Source organism: Hippocampus comes, unplaced genomic scaffold (genome assembly GCF_001891065.2).
Source record: "Hippocampus comes isolate QL1 unplaced genomic scaffold, H_comes_QL1_v1.1 scaffold5, whole genome shotgun sequence".
Taxonomy (NCBI): domain Eukaryota; kingdom Metazoa; phylum Chordata; class Actinopteri; order Syngnathiformes; family Syngnathidae; genus Hippocampus; species Hippocampus comes.
In genome coordinates, this window is record NW_017805701.1 from 298,060 (window position 1) to 318,449 (window position 20,390).

Below are 20,390 nucleotides of genomic sequence, written 5' to 3' on the forward strand. Positions count from 1 at the left end.
CAAAGACTCGCCGCAGGGCAAAACACCACGCCGCCACCGTCCAACTTCCAGAGGAATACAAAAAGTAGGCCGCACTTTTTTCTTTTTTCATCAATTCTCTGCCAGGCTTTAAAAATGTCCTGCGTGTCTCCTGCTCCACATTCTCTGACCTGAATCACGGCTGTCGCTTTTACTTTTCATCCACACTCTCCTTTTCCTCTTTATTGTTTGGATGCACTTTGAGCTGACCTTCTAATCAGAAAGCATGGAAAGTGAACATCGCATTTATGACCACGTCCTTCTCAGTGACAACCAACCACTGTGCTATGGCGGGAAAAAATGTTCCAGTTTCACAGAAAAAAATATGGCATTAATCTAAATTTGCTCATTTCTCTTCCACTCTTTAAATCCCGCCCAGGAACAGACAGAACGTGCGCAATCGTGGTCGCATTGTTATGTGTATGGGTAGAAAGGGAAAAAAGAAAAAAAAAAAGGCAATCACGGAGTCGATGGCGCTGAACATTACCGAAGACGCAACGCCCATTTGTTCGTTGCAAAAAGGGGCCTCCACGCTTTAAATCCCGCCCAGAAACAGACAGAACGAGCGCAATCGTGGTCGCATTGTTACGTGTATGGGTAGAAAGGGAAAAAAAAAAAAAAAAAAAAAAAAAAAAAGGCAATCACGGAGTCAATGGCGCTGAACATTACCGAAGACGCAACGCCCATTTGTTCGTTGCAAAAAGCGGCGATTTATCCACTTGTTGGAAGCGCGGCGACACACATAATGGACCGGCTCGAGCATGCAGTGTGACGGCTCATTTTGCCATTTTATATTGCTGAACGTTTACATTCATTAGGGATTGTATTTACATGCGGGATTTGACAAACGGGTCGGTTTTTTTTTTCTCCCCTCAAGTGGAAGCACTTGTGTTCAAATTAGCGGCAACGAAGTGTAAATGGCACATAAAGGACTTCAAGAACACAATTTCAATATCGTACGTTTGGTGAAAATGCTAGCGAGCTCAGCACCTTCAATTTAAGAAACGAATCAAAAGTGACACGCGTTAGCGTCTAGAAAGCCCAGAATGTACCGAGTGTGCTTGGATGTGAGACGCGTTTTGTCTCAACACACACACACCCACACCCACACATTTACAGTACGAAACAGCTTTGAGCTGCGGAGAAGCCTGCTGTTGCTTAGTACGCTGCGTCAGACTGTCTCTCTCTCTCTCTCTTTCTCTCTCAGAGGCTTTATTAGTCTCCTCCAGGCCTGCGAGAGACAGTCAAGCCCAAAAGAGCGTCGGAATTAAAAGCTACAAAGGGCCTGGTGTGGAACCGTGTCAAGTCTGCACCCGTCTGTGCACGAGCGAATCGCTACTTGTTTCGTTTCCCATTCAGGCTATGCTTACCACTGCAGTGCTTGTGTTAGTAGCTACCCCCCCCAAAAAAAACAAAAAAAACAAAACAGCAACTTATTCCTCCCACACACTTCCAAAGCACACTTTTTAGAGCATTCATTAATGCCCGTTTTCACTCTCTCCCCATCCAAAAATGAAAGACTAGCACATAACATCACTTTGAGGAGAGTGAGAGAAGACTTTCACTTGCAGAGTTCCCCAATTAAGAGGCGCAGTGTGCTTGCTTCAAGTTACTGGTCACTCCAAGTTAAAGTTTCCTGGAAATCTGACACCTAAAACTGGGCCTACTGCATAAAAAAAAACAAACAAACAAACAACAAACAAATAGTTCAACCAAACTATCATTTGATTTAACAAAAAGTCCACTAGCTTCATGCTAACAACCCAAGAGTCAAATCATCGGAATTAGCTGATTTTAAATGCTGCTATTTTAAGAACTATGGAGAAGCAGCACATACAAATAGCATACAGGCACTCTCAGGCGTGTTTTCTCTGTGCTCTATGCAAACAATATTAGTGGAGCACAGTAGAAAAATTGGAAAAAATAATAATAATCCCACTCTTCCTCATCTCACAGATGGTGGTACACAATATTCCACATTTTTACTCGTCATGTGCCGTCATCACAAATAATTCGTAAGCATGTCAAGAGAGCAGAAATGCATTCTGGGACCGAAACATGCTCCCGCGCAGACATTGAAAATAGCATTTAAAAGCTAAGGCAATGAATCGCACCAAATCTCTATTCAGAATATCATTCCCTCTGCGCCCTCACAGAACCGACTGCTGATTCGGTACTCCCCCCCGGCCCCCGCCTTTTTTAAACACTATGATGATTTACATAAAAAAAAAAGTGCCGCCTGAGCGGAAGAGCGACACACGGAAGGCTGGTGGGCCAGGAGGGCTAAAGACGGGAGCATGTTTGAGTATTCCGGTGAGGTGTCGGGCAGGGAGCGGGAAGGACGATTTAACAGGCAATTAGAGAGGCGGCATTTAACAGCGCACATTAAGACCGACGGACTCAAACAATCGTGAATCAGAGCAAATACACTGGAACCTTTTAAGCAAATGACAGCGACATGAGTCCAAACAAGTTTTGCTTGGTGTTTGCTTTCCTCCGTCTGGGATTTGCTTGACTTTTCCTGCTATCAAACAAGCTTTTGAAAGACCTTTATTCTCAGCATTTTTTTTCTCCACGATCATTAACCTGCATTATAGTCAACAAAAATACATAGTTTGCATTTACTAGTCAAGTGTCTTTTTTTTTTTTTTTGGGTTGAAGTGCACTAGGTTAAGCCAAAATAAATGACTGTATTTTCCGCACTATGAGGCGAGCGAAAATAAATTACTGTATTTTCCGCGCCGACAGTTATGATCCGATGCGCCTTATATATGGATAAATATTCTGATTTCGTGGACGTAGTATTTTAAATGTTCGGTAAAGCGCTTTGTTACAGCTGCAGCGGGTTGCGAAGGCTTGATATCAATAAAGCTGTATTGTATTGTATTGTATTCCTCTTGATATCAATAAAGCTGTATTATATATATATATATTGTATTGTATTCCATTTAGCTTTGCTCTTGCACGCATAAAAGTGTAAAATGGCATCGCGCTGTTAAAGGCAATAAGGAAGCTCAAACGTTGAGGAGAACAACACTAAGGCCATTTCCAAAAGCAGAAACATAAAAAAATAAATAAAATGCATTTTTACAATGGTGGTGGACTTTGATTGACATCCACATTACAAGATGACATATCTTTGCGTCTCTCATGCCGTCCCCCTCCCAAAAAACAAAATAAATAAATAAATCTCTAAAACATTTGCCGAGAGCATGCCGTCCCCCTCCCAATAAATAAATAAATAAATCTCTAAAACATTTGCCGAGAGCCAAACAGCCTTTTGCCTTGTCAGAAAGTATCACAGCACTTTGTGAAGACAGCGATCGCTTGACAGCGGCTGCATCCCCCTCCCAAAAACCCCACTTTACTTTAGAATGTACTTTTAAACAAGTTCAGACTTTTCGGTCAACATAAACTATGCTTACATCGAGAATATTTATTGCTACATGTACCTTTTTTTGGGGAGTCTCATCACTTTGCATTTTCATCTTTCTTATCATTTTGTGAGCATTGTCTGTGAAATGCATTTTATAAGTAAACTTCCGTACTCGTTCACCTGAGCGAGAAAAAAAAAACAAAGGGGGAGGGGGGCAACAAAAGGGGAAGTCGCTATCTGGAGATGGATGGGAAAAAAAAAAAAAAGCTTTGGTAACAAAGTTTTCTGCCTCCTGCTGATCTTAAAAGGCCAAAAGAGGGTGCTGGACATAAATATTGAACAAAGAGCTGCAAGGCAGTGTGTCTCTTTGATAGCTGCAAAACAAAACAAAATGTCCAAAAGGTCAAATCATCATTTCAGACATGAAACCAGACCGCTTCAAATCTGGAATACAGCATGAATAGAAATGGCTTCTGCTTAGGACGGTCCACAAAGAGTTTCTGGTGCAATAGTTTTGGCAAACTCCCACTGGCTCCCAAACAAATGGCAAGAACAACCAACCCAGTTGAGATCATAAAAGTGGGCCGTAAAATGATCCTGTGCTCCAGGAAAAAAAAAAAATTCATGAGTCGCGCCTGTAAAAATGCAAATGATCTTGTATTATGACACTGAGAGGCCGTGACATTCAGCACAAGGGTGCCCATCCATTTGAGATCCAAGCATTCTTGTGGCCCTACTGGGAGCCATTTTTAATATTTTGACCCTGAGTAATGATCATCATTCAAAAGTGAGCATTCTCTCTTCAGAAAGGCGTCATTTTTAGACTTGGGGCATACGTGAGGATTGAACACAGTTTCAATCCTGATTTCAAGAGAGAAATTACCTACAATAGACTTTTGGCAATTTCTTTGGCCCCATGTCTCCGTCTTCCCCTTTGATTTGTTTTGACAGTTAACAGTTTGAAACGCGCCCTACCGACACCGAGATGACTTGACTGGAACAACACGCACAAGAATGTACATCGTAAATCAAATGTGACATAAAATAAGATAAAGACGGGACAGGGAATTGTCCTTTCGCTTTTCCGATGATACCCCTTTCTTATGGAAATGATTCTTTGAAAAATAAGCTCGACAGCATTGGAAATGAAGCATTGTCCTACATCTCGGTTATGAACAAAACTGATGCTCTGCTATGTGGAACTGGGAAAAAAATAAAATAGGACTTAACAACGGCAACGACAATGAACAACTGTGACATCCGGGAAGAAGCGAAGCAAGGTCAGTTTATTCCTACCGTTTTATGCCGTCAAGACCGTTACACATGGTAGTAAAGGTAATAGAAAGACACTCCTAACGATTTGAAGACGCTGTAAGGTCGGCTTGTTATCTGTGGGTGTCGCGAGGATGCGGTTTCAATGGTTGCAGATGGTCAAAACGCATCAAGATGAAAGGCCAGTCACAGTTTTGCTTCCAAATGTCATTCATCACAAATTTCAGACACGCCAGTACGACTGACTGGAACTGCCGAACAGAAGAAGGCCCAAGAGTGGATTTTATTTATTCATTCATTCATTTTCCGATCCGCTTATCCTCACAAGGGTCGCGCGGGGGGAGGTGCCGGAGCCTATCCCAGCTGCCTTCGGGCAGTAGGCGGGGGGACACCCTGAACCGGTTGCCAGCCAATCGCAGGGCACACAGAGACGAACAACCATCTGCGCTCACACCCACACCTAGAGACAATTTAGAGTGTTCAATCAGCCTGCCATGCATGTTTTTGGAATGTGGGAGGAAACCAGAGTACCCGGAGAAAACCCACGCAGGCCATGCAAACTCCACAGAGGGAGGACCGAACCGGAATCGAACCCTGCACTTCTGCACTGTCGACGCGCTAACCACTGGGCCACCGGGCCGCCTGATTATTTACTAAAGCTAAAACTAATACTAAAAGTAATAAAAACAACAACAACAAAAAAACCCTCATCAAAACTAACAATGCCGCTCTTGAAATCAATCGGCAACATGAAATAATAAAAAAAAAAAACATCATAAAAAAAAAGGTAACAACAAAAATTACCGGCTTCTCAGATGTTAAGCCGACCGGTCGGGAGTCTCACATCATTCCTCGTTCCGCCGGTACAACAAAGTCAAGCGACTCGGCACACGTTCAAACATGAGTCGGCGACTCGGGTTTGAAATTTAACCCGAGCGAGCGAGGAGACTCCTTGCCGTGCATGCTATGCTAACTGCTCACAGTCGCACTCATTGCCGCCTGATGGCGAAAGCTTGCAGCCCTCGGGCCAGGCCCGGGGACACGAGCGCTTTTTTTCACGGCTGCTGAGCACCAAAGCGGGCCGATCGCATCCGAATGCTACGTTTACTCAACGCTCACCAGTGTCAGGGCTTGAAAGCCGGTCGACTATGCACACACGCTTGACATTTCACACTCCATGCCAGGGGAAAAAAAAAAGGTGGTTGAAGTAGGAGCGTTTACCGGAACAGCTTGGAAATGAGTGCAAAACGCCTCTGGGCCACCGCGCTACGACACAAGGCCCACGACCGGCCACAAACTGCTGATGCTTTTTCGCAAGTTTGGAAAAAAAGGCACGTTGCCACTGGCTTTGGGAGTTGGCGCAAATAAGATGCGGTGCGACTTAACATTTGTGACTCTTCAAGTTTGTAGCACACAATCAAGATTTAACAGTCAAGATGTTTTGAGTCGAGTAAAACCGGTAAAACCCAACCACTGGTGGCCGTGAAAAACTTGTGAAGAACGTGAGTACCCATAATTTATCCCTAATGATAAAATAGTCATTTTATTATTTATATGTATATTTTAAAGCGTTCGGGTAAAATGTGATGACGGCAATCTGATGTATTTGAGCGATGACGGTCAATAGCAATCGGCTTGAATGCGCTAATATATTACGGTAATTAAAAAGAGGCATTTCATCGCGACGGCGGCTTGGATTTAAAAGTCCGAACACAGCGTTGAGCTGCTCTCCCCGGTGATTATTTATCCCGAAGAGGATAGATTTAATCTGTCGTGACAATAACAAAGAATTACAACGACGCCAGCGGATTTGTAATCACGCAAATGGTTCTTACCTGGATGGTGTTTATTTGCGCGGCGCAAATTGATAGAGAGTCGCTCTGATTTACAGCGCGGGGCCAGCGTTTTTTGTTGACGCGATTAATTTTAATGATATTGTTCATCACCGGTTGCGTGTCGCAGAACAAAGCGGCCCAATGTGAGCAGCCTATGATAAATACAACAACAGGAATACAACAAACTATTCAATAGGGCTCTTATTTCTTTCCATTTCCTTGATGTTTATGTTTTTAAAGATGAAAAGGCCGAAAGGCTGAAAATGAGATCCGGTCAAATGCGGGAAGGGAGGTGCATATGTCGTTTACATGTAGTGGATTATAACATGCCCCGCGGGGTCTGCCTTTGGCTCAGTGGGATCTCATTACATCCCGAAACTTGATATCAACTCCCCGCGTGGCCTGCAACCAATCGGACAACAAGATTAGCAGCAACTTGATGCTCGCGGCCGCTACGTTTGAATTAGCATGTGCGGTGCCGGATGGTGTGAAAGATGCATTACGCCTCTTAATCCTCCTGCTTGATGATGAGGCCAAATCTCAGTCCTCTTTGGGGCACACGGCAGATTGGATGCGAACTCACTTAGTGGCCTGCGGCCACTCGGGCAACAAGATTAGGAGAAAATTGATGCCGGCGGCCGCTACGTTCAGAATGCTGGTTTGCTCACTCGCGGCATTGTCACGGTCTTCTTCACGACTGCGTTATACTGCCCCCGATGGACAAGTTATGCACATCAGAAGTTGTCAAAATAAATGAATCATGCCCCCCCCCCCCCACACACACTTCCTGTCTATGTTGTCATGGAGGAAGGGCTAAACGTGACATCCTATTGGCCTGACGCACCACATTTGGCTTCCTAATCTTTCTCCAAACTCCTTCTGTGGGCCAAGGACAGATATGACCAGCTGAGAGGAGATTAAGAAAGATATCCAGCAAATTAATTGTCCACGCTTTCGGTAAGAAATCCTCACTTGGCTGCATATGCGAGTGTGTATGTGTGTCCAATGGCGGCGAGCGTCAGGAGGCTGTTTTTCCCCTCACTGCCACCCCGGCAGTAAAGCCAATTTCCCCTGGCGAGTGAATGGCATTTCCTGAGGACAGGAGATAGAAGCTATCTATCGGGCCCCCTTTGTAGCGCTTTCCCCTTGAGTGTGTATGCGTTTGTGTCTCAGCTGGCGGTGGTCCGAAGGTTCGGCTCGTAGGGTGGACCCACGCGCTCGGCAACACCACAGCGGGTGGCTTTTGTGTCCGCTATCTGCTCTCTTTGGGTTCAAAATGTGCATTTTATGAAAAATATGAAATGTTATCGTTTTTATGTGACAATGGGTCCTGCTTTTTATCAGTTTCCTTACTTAGGGGGGCAAACCTTTCAGAATTCCGCTCCGACAGTGATGACATAACCTGAATTCAGAAGCAACAGACTCATTTCTGTTTTGGCTGTGGACATCTAAGAAATATCGTATTTGGTCAAAACGGATCTTCAGCGTGCTGTGAAGACTTTCAAGAATTCTCGAAAACCCAGGCATGAATGAAATGGGTGAGTAATTTTATCGCCGGCTTTGAAAGTCTGAAGTCGAGGTGGTATGTACACTCAAGGTTTCCCTGTAACCTGTCGTAGCCGCTGTCCCTGAAAGGGTTAAAATGTTGCGGACCGTCGTAACACGCGTAGTTACCCGTAAATAGTTTCTGAACACGGCTGGAGTTAATAAATGAGCCTGTGCTCACCTCATCCTTAACTTGATGCCACCGCAGTCCATTTGTTTCCCGCGACCAACCGCCATTTTGGCTGCACGGTCAATGTCAACATTTTCTTTTTTTTTTTTCCCCTCTCCAACAAAGAAAGTGACACTCCAAAGAACCCCGAAACAAGCTGATATCTCCTTTTGAGTAGTTTCCCAAAGTAATGTTGAATGGCAGTCGTCTGCGGGGGAATAAACTCACATTTTATGAGCATTTTTTTTTTTTTGGGTCGCTGCGCTTCCCACACTGATTTCTACCTTCCCTCCTGTAAACCTGTTTTATCACAGTGACTATCAGGACGTCTGCACTCCCGCGTCGCTCCCTCTCTCTCTCCATCATCTCAGTCACTTGCCAAGAGCGGGGCCGTCTATCGTCAAGGTTTTTAGGTGATTGCTTCTTATTTGTACTTTCCACACGCCGTGGCTGTTGTGTACATGGCGGTATTTCTGTCTGTCTCCGTGCACTTTAGGGCTCATCTTTCCTCTCCGGCCCTTGATGCATTTTCGCTTCTTGACAGCGTGATGAATATGTGCAAAAAACAAAGTGGGTGGCAAAATATTGCCTCGGTATGGTCTTGTTAGCGCTGTCACGCAAGCGTTGCTTAGCTTGTGGGGCGATCTAAAATTGGGATTGGAAGAAGACAGAAGCTACAGTCATCCTTGTTCTGCTTAATGTCCAGATCGCCAGACAATCCCAATAATTGGCCTAAAAAATGGGTGAAGGGATCGACTTTTAGTCTTTTAGGTTTTGGAAAATACTTTTTTTTTTCATCAGATGAAAAACAAGCCGAAACCTTAGCAGCATGTGTCAGACCAAGCCTGCTAATGGCTACGCTAACAAAGTAGAGATCTCTGATAAGAGTCATTTGTTTACTTGGATCCTAAACATCTTTGGTGGTGACTGAGACAGGAGAGCAGAAACAAGACCAACGTTAGCAGGACAACAGACATTTATTTGTAGCCCTGCTAATGACTAAGCTAAGTAAAAGAAATATTCAAGAAAAAGTCCATGTCTTTGGCCATAGGGATAAAAATGGTGTGTTTCATGAGCCACAACGTTAGCAGGAGGGCTGTCGATTCCAATTCACATTTTGGACCTTAAATATGCCTGTCTTAAGAGTAATACTGGTATGTACAGTAGCTGTGGGGCAAGCATGAAAGCTAAGCAAAAGGCTAAGCTAATGTCCTGAAAGTCTTATTTTATAAGTTCCAACTTCAGGCACAACGGTGACCTTCCGAATACTTTCAATCTGCCCGGCCACTTTTATTCTTCTGCTACTTCTGTGAGTATGTCAGAGTCGTTAGCCGCATGCTAACTGCCATTTGGAGCCACTCTGCCGAGTGACCTTCATCGGAGGAGAAGGCCACCAATCAAGCCGCCGCCGAGGACGTGGACTCGTAAGAAGGGAGGCGTGCGATGCCTTTTGAGTGCCGCGTATTGATTGACTCATTAAAAAAAAAAAAAAAAACGTTTATGAGCGAGTGCTGAGGAGGGATAACGAGTGTCACAGTTTGCTCCCACCGTGAGGCCATTACGCATTCAAATCATCCGCTACCTGCACAGATTCCCGTCAAGAGCTTTTTGTCCTCGTTTTTGTATGCCAATCAAGCCGCCTGGCTTTTCAACCACGAGGATGATTATTAATATCATTCGTCGCCGATGTCGACATGCAGATGTGGGTCACATGCTGTTGTTGGAAGTCTAAATTTAAAGTCTTCACAGCACTTTTTTTTTCCCTCTTCTAAATATCATTTTCCTCTACAGCGGGCGGGATTTTGTTGTATACACCCACATCTTTTCTGAGGACTTATTAGATTCTGTGTGAACAATGAGTGTTATTTTTACGAGTGCGCTCAAAGAGCTTTTTACAAGCCGCATCGGCAATAACATCGCAGCCGTTGTGTTTTATTCATCTTTCAGTATGTGCGTGAATAAACGGGCAAAAAAGACAACAAAACTGCGAAAAAGACACTCGCCGACTTCTAATTTGTTCTGCTTTCTAATACAATGTTTCCCCACAGGAAATAAATGGGAAACCCAAGGTCTTAAAACGTTTATTAGCTGTACAAAGTCAGATTTTAACATATTGTCTTGGAAAACCACTTCTTTCGGTTGTTTCACTTGTGTTCCAAGTCAAGTGGCCTTCTTCATCAGATTACAGGAGAGCAATTTCAAGTTTGTCTGGTCAAAACAACATTGGCAGGAAAGGTGTGGGGAAAATCCACATGGTGAGGCTGTGCTTCCCCGACTGTTGTTTTATCTGTTTGGATGACCTGATCTGTTTTTTCCCCACCACCATACTGCGCACGTGAAATACAGATTGTCATAACCATGAATAGAATAAAACACTCGGACTGTTTTCTTCATTTGTAAGTTAAAAAAAAAAAAAAGTGACGCTAGTCTTAAGTGCTATATGTTCTACTTTGGGCGGCAGTTCCTTTTCCACAGTTTTGTAGACTGAGGCCTTTTTTCCTCCCCTTACAAAACATTTTGGTCAAATTCCAAATTGTACAAATGTAGCTGCTCAGAGTTAATATAGAGGGAAGAATAAAAACACATCCTGTTAACTGATCTACGGTATGTTAGCATTAAGCTAGTGCAGAAGGCTAGGTTGAACATTTTGGTACTGAGCACGATAAACTGTCCACTGTTGTAACCGCTGTCCCTGAAAGGGTTTAATTCTTTTGTTTTATGTCAGCTTTCACAAACATCTGATGGATTTGTCAAAGGGAGTCTTCCTTTTGCTTCCTCAAAGTGATGTTATGTGATAAATAATAAATATTAAGTTTGCATACGTGTGCCACGCAAAAACTGTTGAATAATATTTTTTTCTGTAAAGAACTAATTCCGTCTCTTGTACCAAAAACATGCAAATGAGCGCCCATTATTCAAATACGTGTTGCTTTTGCTTCCGTGTGTATCATGATTCTCAACTTTTTGCGGCCAGAAAACGATGCCACGGCTACCGGGAAAAGAGTGTTAACGTCGCCCAACACTGAAACCGAATGAAACAAGACGCATCAAGCGGGTTGGTAAATGTTACGTAAATCTTTCCCCACTGTCATGTATTTTTCAAGACCAAGATCACTCTGAGGCAGAGATGTGCAATCTGAGGGCAGTGCGGTGCTGCATGAGAAAAGGGGAAGTAGAAATGAAACAAAAACAGTGGTCACATTTTGGTTTTCTGGCCCGCAAATTTGACGCACGCGCCGGCAGTCTCACTGAGCCTGAAAATTGTTCCCCCCCACACTCTTGCAGCTAATGAAAGCGAAGACGAAGCAAGGCCTCACTCGCTCTCCGAATACACAAAACGCGGCTTAAAGGCAGAACAACATCGACAATCAAGGCTGCAGTCAACTCTCTGGCGAGTTAGCCTCCTTTTTTATTTTTCTGTTGAGAACAGCCGCACCATACCCCGAGGTTTGAAGAAGCTCTGTGGCGTGAGGGAGGGGGGGTATTTGCAGGCTGCGGAACTATTGATTCTGTAGCGCAAAGTTATAATTAATTAGGAACAGAAGCATATCATTAAGCGGGAAGAGAAGAAAAGAAAACATCACAGGAAAAACCCCGCTGATGTCATTTTCGGAGCCTTGTTACTGAGCAAATTTGCTCACATTCGTTTCACCCTCTTGTCATGTCGCTTACTTTCTCATGAACTGCAATAAGGTTTCATTGGTCATTTTGACCCAGGGAATTTGTGTACCGGTATGTTCAAAAAATTTGGGGAGGGGATATCAAATGAATATTTTTACAAACGAGTAGTCTGTCAATCATTCACCTAACTGTTAAGGAGCTAATTCATTAGCGAGTTTGCATCCTGAGTTATTATTTCTATTTACTATTAATATAAAACCAAAGAAAAGAATTATAATTTGAACTCCATGACACAAACTGTAAATCAATATTTATATGATTTTAATATTTAAAACGTTTTTTTTTTTATAAAACCAAAGAAAAGAATTATAATTTGAACTCCATGACACAAACTGTAAATCAATATTTATATGATTTTAATATTTAAAACGTTTTTTTTTTAATGACTAAACCTGCAAAACACACAGTGACCCGTGAACATTTGTGGTGTCGAAGGGACCAAACTGGAAAAACAACTTATAACGAATGAGTAATTATTTTAACTGGGCCACACAAAAATGTGGATTTCAACTCGGCTGGCTGATGGTTTGGAAAACTTTTTTGGGGTGATCATTTTCAAAAGCTCTTGGCGTTTTGTTTTCCCTGTTGGCAAGGCAGCCCTCCGCGTAAGCACTTTCTTACCTCTTTGCCGGACAGATAGTACGCCGACAGAAGGCCTCCCACGAAACGGATGTTCACCTCGAAGACAGATATTTCGGCATTCTGCGGTGGGATGCAAAGCCAAAGAGAGACAAAACAGAATCAGCCGTGTTCGCTTCGCAGCATGAAATTTGGGAGTCATCCATCCATCCATCCAGGCATTTTTTGATCCGCTTATCTTCACAAGGGTTGCGGGTGTGCTGACTTTGGGCAGTAGGCGAGGCACACTCTGAACCGATTGCCAGCCAAAAAAAAAAAAACAACAAAAAAACATTCACACTCACACCTAGGGACAATTTTGAGTGTTCAATCAGCCTGCCATGCATATTTTTGGAACGTGGGAAGAAACCAGAGTACCCGAAGAAAACCCACGCAGGCACGGGGACAACATGCAAACTCTACACAGAAAGGCCAGAGCCGGAATCGAACCCTGCACATCTGCACTGTAAGGCAGACGTGCGAAACACTCGTCCACCGTGACACCCAAAATTTGGTCGTCATATCTGAAAATTTTGTGGGCGCAGCATAAGACGATGTTTGAGGACTCGCCCACCAAATTGATCACTAATATTTAAAAATTCAGCCCGTGAAGCTAGTTTGACTTCGTAACGCGGCATTTCATAAATAGCTTTATCTATAATGAGTAGACCCACAAAAAAGCCTCTCAAAGTCATGACCGAAAAGACAAAGCAAGTCTGCTCTATTGGTTTGAAAAGGACATTTTAGGGTATTACCGTGTGTCCTTTAAATGTGAAGTTCTTTTTTTTTTTTTAATTAAGTTGTACAGACTAAAGGTCACATGAATGGTGAAAGTTTTGAAGTGATTTATTTTGCTCTTATTTGATTTCACAAAAACTTGGCATTTCAACACTTTTGTGAATACTTAAAAAAAAAAATACTGGATATATATCGTGGGAAGTGAAATTCAACTTCATTGCAGCTCTGTTTTTTTGTGTTTTACTGACAGCCAAATGCTCTTTACCCAACTCAACTTTATTTGCTGCCTCACACAGATTAGACAAGACAGTATGCTCTGTCCTGTGCCAACAATTTAAATGTTTTCTCCCAGAGTTGCTGATTGCAAAGTTGGATTGTGCAGCTAATTAATCCCTCGCTAAACAAAACAAAACAAAACTATACGAAATGGTTTCTTCCACAATTGCACAGCCAAAAAGTAGAGAAGATACTGGAACAAAGAGCAAATTAGATTTTTTTTTTTTCCTAGCTTCGGGAAAGTTTTTTTTTTCTTCCTCCCTGGGGCTCAAACTTTTTCTTCACGGATTGCAATAATATCAACATGGACCCTGTCGCTATCTAAATAGGGTCGATTCCATATCACTTCAGAAATCGGTACCAACGTAACCAATTTAAAGTAGTGACTTATTTCCAAGCAAAAGTATTTACCCTCGATGCTCAGATGTGTCTGACAGGTGTTGAAAATGTTTTCCGTCACTCTGCGGAAGCCTCGTGGCATCATGTCTCTTCAAGATTGAAGGTCAGTGTGTTTTTGTTGTTGTTTTTTTTTTTTCCATGTCAGTATTTATATAGCTTTTTACCACAGTTGCAGCTGGAACAAGCGGAACGAGTAAAAATAATTAGGTTAGCTTGAGTATGCCTATTTTGTTAATCATACTTCAGTCCAGAAGGAACAGGTCAGCCACGAAGTTAAGTACATGCAGATTCATTTACGCTCACAAAAAAAATAAATAAATAAAAATAAAAACCTTTAAATTTTGTGTTTTCCAGGTATTTAGGATACCCGTTGTCTATCTATCTGTAAATTGGGAATTTCTCCATTGTGAGACAAATAAAGGTTTTCTCATTTTATTTTATCATCTTAACCTTCAGGGATTATGTAAATTACACTAAAAATCATTTCCGCCAGAACACACAAAACGTAAATTTAATTTCATTTTTTTGGTGCACTTTGAGCGCCGTCCTCAAAATGCAATTAATTTGTCTGAAGAAGAACTGATTCCAGGCTTGGCGCTCGGGTCCAAATGAATAAATATGAAGCCCAATGTCATTGTAGTCCCAACAATAATCAAAAATATTATCTGTTCAGGGAAATACCATTCACATTGGTTTCTTATGAGTGCGCATTACACAGTGGGCGGTTAGCAAATAACAAAGCTCTCCGGACTGCGGCGTGCTTCTGTTTAGCATTCAGGTGAGGCCGTTCTCTGTCTTCATTTGCGCTGAGAGCTGGCGGTGAATTATTTGCTACTTTCGCATTCTCGCTCAGTCGGGCATCGGTCGGTTCCTCGCCTGCTTTGCGCCCCAAAAAAACGACAACACTCGGACCGAACGCCGTCTGGAGCCGTTGGATGTTCATTAGGCATGTAAATGAAAGTGAGGCCTTTTCAAGGTGCCTTCGCTCAGCTCAGATCGATGATTCCGGAATTTATTGAGTGAATTATGGACATAACCTTTTGCTAACTCTATTTACTTGATCGGCATAATAAACACACACACACGCATGGAATCAACATCACTCGCTATCACTTTTGCACTCACATACACACGCTCACGCCCGACCCCACACATTTGCGCACACACGTACGACTCCTTTGAATCGTTATTGCTTTGGCTGGCGTTCGATTGCGCAGCCATAACGAATGTTTTTGACTTGTGCCAACTCCCATGAGCACGATCGCAGACATGTTTTACCGCTGGCAATATTGTGCTGAGACTGATACGTTTAATCATTTCACTCATGATAAATGATGAAATTGTCAGACTACTTTTACGGCACTGAGGAAATGTTCATATTTGGAAACGACAAGACCAAATGTGAAGTCGGCTCACCACGTTGAAGTCCAGGTTCTTCTCCACCCACTCGGTGGCGGCGTCAAAGTCTTCAAACATTTCCATGATGTAGAGCGTATCCAAAGCGTCCACGATGGTTGCGCCTTTGATGCTTCCTGGAAGACAAAAATGCAACCAAATTACTGAATCAAGTCGTTTGCATTCAAAACTGAAATGAAAAGCAATAGAAATAATCAATGATGGTTTTCAGTCCACATTTTTTGACATTTGTAAAATGTGTCAGATATTGATCGTAACTGCCTGTGTTTGAAAATCATAATGTCAAAATATTTCAAAAATGTGCCAACATTACCAGAAATTGCGTAACTTTCTGTCCAAAATGTTTTTTTTTCCCAAAATTGTTGGAAATAATTACAATTTGTAAATAAAATATGAAAACATTTATCAAAAGGTATTTTTTGTTCCTTCTTTAGCTTTTCAATACACTTTTATGAGTTAAATTTAAAATGTATTTTTCTCATATAGGCCTACGAAAAAGTCGACAAAAATCACAAGCCTTTTCCCTCATCCATCCATCCACCCATTTTCCAATCCGCTATTGCCTCACAAGGGTCGCAGGTGGTATTGGAGTCTATCCCAGTCGTCTTCAGGCAGTAGGCGGGGGACACCCTGAACCGGTTGCCAGCCAATCACAGGGCACGCAGAGACAAATGACCATCTGCGCTCACACTCACACCTAGGGACGATCTAGAGTGTTAATCAGCCTGCCATGCATGTTTTTGGAATGCGGGAGGAAATCAGAGTACCCGGAGAAAACCCACACAGGCACGGGGAGAACATGCAAACTCCACAAAGGAAGGCCGGAGCTGGAATCGAACCCATGAGGTTGACGCGCTAACCACTCGACCACCAGGCTACCCTGCCTTTTCCCTCAATCATCTGAAATTCATCAAAACCTCTCCCAACGTTGTCAAAATTGTCATAACTGCATAAAATTGATCAAAATTGTGTTTAAAAAAAAAAAAAGGCCAATTTTTGGCATAACTTCATCAAAATATTTGAAACTTTTCAAAGACTGTCTAACAAGTTTCAAAATATTTGTCAAAAGTTGATCGCACTTGATAACACTGGCTTTTTCAACTTGGACCATCTTAGCAAGAAATTATCGCACCAAAAAAAAAAAACAAACAAAAAAAAATGGCAAGTGGTGGATCGGTACATATGTACTGATGAGTGAGAGCCCGACGTGCCCTCGTGATTATGCCATCACCAGCTTCGGTTCCGACAACGGCGTGCCGGCGACTCGTCCTTCTTTCCACCTCTGTGGAAGTCTCTGGAGGCGAAAAGCCTTTTTTTCCCCCCCTTCCATGTCTATTGTCGTGTCACGCCCCTTTCCTTCCCTCTCAATGCTCCTCCTGTTTGGCGCTGAGTGTCCATGAGTGTGATACAGATGGCTCAGACAGTGACCTGAATACTAATATTGTCCTTTTCTTTTTGTGTTTGTGTGTGTGTGTGTGTGTGTGTGTGTGTGTGTGTGTGTGTGTGTGTGTGTGTGTTTCCCTCTCTTGCCCCTGACAAAAGGCTTGAATGATTCTACACAAAATTGTAGCAATGCTGATTTTGCAAGGTCACAGATTTTCTTCTTTTTTGTGTTTCTGCTGATTTATTCCTTTTTTTTTTTTTTTTGAGAGTACAATGCCAGCTACAATTCCCCACCTTGCCGTCTTTGTATTCAGCGCTTGTTTTGCCGGTGCACCTCGGGATGACAACACTTTTGTTGCGTGTAAAAAGGAAACAAACACACCCACACGCACAGACAAAAACAATCGTTACGTTTGACTTGAAGGGTAAAAGAATCTCGGGAGGACCTTTGCGACGGTGGCGTCGATTACAGCTTTTGCGAAACTCAACTGCGGTTCATGGCAGGGATGTGAAAGTAAATTAGGCATCAAGGCATTAGTATAAAAAAAAAAAAAATGCGGTCACGGATATACGGCGGCAGGGTTACACAAAACTTCGTAACTGATGTCGGGCCACCCAAAGTTGACTAATGCTGGTCAGTACAATTTTCAAAAACAATTAATTCCACACGTTTTTGCTTTTATAATATTTACTATTCAACTGTTCTAGTTTGATCTACTTAAATGTATCAATCATCTTTTGACCATTCTGTGCACATTTTTTTTTTCTTTTTGCGCATCCGGTTAAATCCTTCCGTTAGAGTCAACGCCAAAGAATATTTGAAAAAGAGTGTTTTAAGAAGCTTAAAGGCATTTTGTTTTTAATCCACTCACTCTAACCCGCTGGGGGGGGTTTGGAATATGTCCCCCGCAATTTACAAGGGGTTCACGGGACAATTAAATTATTCCTGCGGCGCTTACGTAATCCGTATACAAACAAAGCTCAAAGCATTTTCTCCACGAGAAAATAAAGTGCAATCTCAACGTTGGTCTTGGCCCTTGTTCTAACATTGCCTTTTCTCCGCACAATGCCAAAAGTAAACCCAGAACCGCACGTCACACGAAAATGTGAATGGATCCGCGATGGCCTTTTCTACTTCTTCACTCCCCCTCCAAAAAAAAAAAAAAAGATCATCTTGAAAACACTCAGCATTTGCGGCGCATGACCCGATATGACTTCTTCTTTTTCCTCTTCGCTGAGCCGCCGCCTTCACCTTCTATTGTGTGGTTTGTACTGTGCCGTCGAATAGATTTATTCCAAGACTTGTCCTTGGATTTTGTTAACACCATACGGAGGTTATACTGCTCTGGAAAAGTGCAACTATTTAACCCTTTGCATGAAAGAGTTAATGTCTTGTGTGATTAATATTTTTTGGGGTTTGTTTTTTCATATAATCTTCGCGAAACATGGGCAATGCTCTTGACTTACACCGTTTTCCCTTATACCAAGAAGCCGGTCTTGTCTGATCCTCTGATTTATTCAAACGGGAACTATCTGACAAACCTCAACCAGCCTAATGAGTCAGTCGGTATGAAGCAAGTCACAGATGCAAAACTGGACGGTGCCAGTTCCACTTCCTGTTATTGTCCCTTTCTTACTTGCCAAACGGCAGTTGTATGAAGACATCTAACCTCTCTCCAGCCCTTGGCGGACAAGAAAGAAAATAGATAAAAAGCATCCGGTGCGGCGTGCTGACTCAGCAGTCAATGTCTCATTAAGAAGAAGCGACGCACTGCGTTGTGTTCAATTCATTGGCGTTCCCAAATCAGCTTTCCGAGTGTTTATTTATTTATTTTTTTGGGGCGGTGGGGTGGGGTCGTCAATGACGCTTTTGGGTGAAAGTGACGGTTCAGCGATCGCTGGCAGGAAGCGTAAAAGCAAGCGGCGCGTTAACCTCGCCACTTGCCACCTCATACTGCAGGCATCAACAGTTTTTTTGTGGAACTGACACTGAAAGGAAACGCGGGGTTGGATCGAGAGTGCAGAGAGTGCAAGTTTGGTTTGGAAGAGATACATACCGTATGTCCCTGTCAAATTATGACAGGCCTTTTTTAAAACGGATTTATTAGCAGTCTGATATGAATAAATGGATGCCGCAAACCTCCTCCGCAAGTTGGCAACTTGGTTATTCTGCCGACTGTTAGATAATAGGCGACCTGTGCTGCGATTTGTGGATTGTTAAAAATGTTTTTTTAAATATTTTTGGTTGCATACAACAGACCTTTTTTTTTTAAGAATTACAAAATAGGACTAAGACAAATAAAAACTAAACTAAAAGAAACAATTTTGGGGGGGAAAAAAAACTCCCTGGGAGAAACTAACAAACCTGTTCTGATAATTAGCTAGCAAGAATGGGAAAAAAAAAAAAAATCCCAAACTATAATAACCCTGTTAAGCACTTCCTTGAAAGAACAAGCAAAATTCCCTTTGGCTTGAGCTATCAAATTTTGGTTAAAGTTGAGTTTTTACGGGTGTAGGTGGTTTCAAAGCCTGGCCAAGACCATCGCCGGGCACACCTCGAAAGGTGCAGAAACAAACACCAAAATTCGGGTGTGTGCAGGTAGTTCAGGGGGGGAAACTTGTGTTATGTTCCTTTAAACATCCCATGAAGGTGTGTGCATACTTGACAGAGTTAGGATTGAGGGCAGCTGACTTTTTGGCTGTCTTCCAACCCTTAAATAAGCAAACAAGTCTGAACACACAAAACACGCCCACATAATGAATGGTTTGCAGCCAGCTTTGAAGCAAGTGGTGAAAAAAAATACTCCCGACTCACCGCCGAGGCAGCTAGCTAGTTAGCTAGCTACTGTAAACATGAATTCAATCCCACTCTGATCTCAAAACCGAGGAGAGAAAATGTGTTTATTTTGTTATTTCGTTTACTAACGTACCTATTGAGTGCATTCACACAGGTTCTATTTTGGGGGGGAAATAAATCTTTTACACTGAACCTTCCCGTTTGAACGTTATCCCTTGTCCCGAACACGATACCGCGCTGTGCGAACAAGCGTGCGTCTCTTTTTAATCACGGACAATTACTCGAAAAAAAGCAACAAGACGTCGCATCGCCGCCGACCTCATTTGCGCGTCGATTAATTAGGCTAATGTGGGCACACAATCAAGGTACATAATGGCATAAACGCGGTGAGTGTGTGTGTTTTGTGTGTTGCCGTCATCTCGTTCAAGCCTCCTCGTCGCTGTTGGCGCGGAAACCTGAGGGGAAGGCCGTGGCGGAATTACGCCATCTATCTCAATTACCCGCATTGAATATCGGATTCAGACGCACAATGGCGCGGCCGAGCGGAGGCTGCAGCCCCAGATTCAATGTCACATAACATAACCCGATAAATGACTTGTTTGGGTATACTGGAGGGGGGAAAAAATGTTTTCTCCAACATTGGATGATTATGTGTGTGCATGTGTCTCTGAGGATGAGATTAAAAAAAAAACGATGATGAAGGATTTTCCGCTGGAAGCAGCAGAGGTACACACGAGCGTGCCATCTCAAACACTGACATCCAAAAATGACGTTTGACTTGTTTACTGACGTCAACTTGACAACTACATTGGCCACCGCTGACTAAGAGACCAATTGCTGCGTATGCGGACGCCAGTGGAATACGTA

At 42.8% G+C, this 20,390-nt stretch overlaps 1 protein-coding gene across 1 annotated transcript in view; it reads right to left on the reverse strand.

Moving 5' to 3' along the window:
• man1a1 (mannosidase, alpha, class 1A, member 1) overlaps positions 1-20,390 on the reverse strand; it is a 76,111-nt gene that overhangs the window by 14,310 nt on the left and 41,411 nt on the right. Inside the window, exons 5-6 of the mRNA XM_019882751.1 lie at positions 15,344-15,459; positions 12,518-12,598 (exon numbers count right to left, since the gene is read on the reverse strand). Of these exons, the coding sequence (XP_019738310.1) occupies positions 12,518-12,598; positions 15,344-15,459 (197 nt within the window). The remainder of the gene's footprint in view (positions 1-12,517; positions 12,599-15,343; positions 15,460-20,390) is intronic.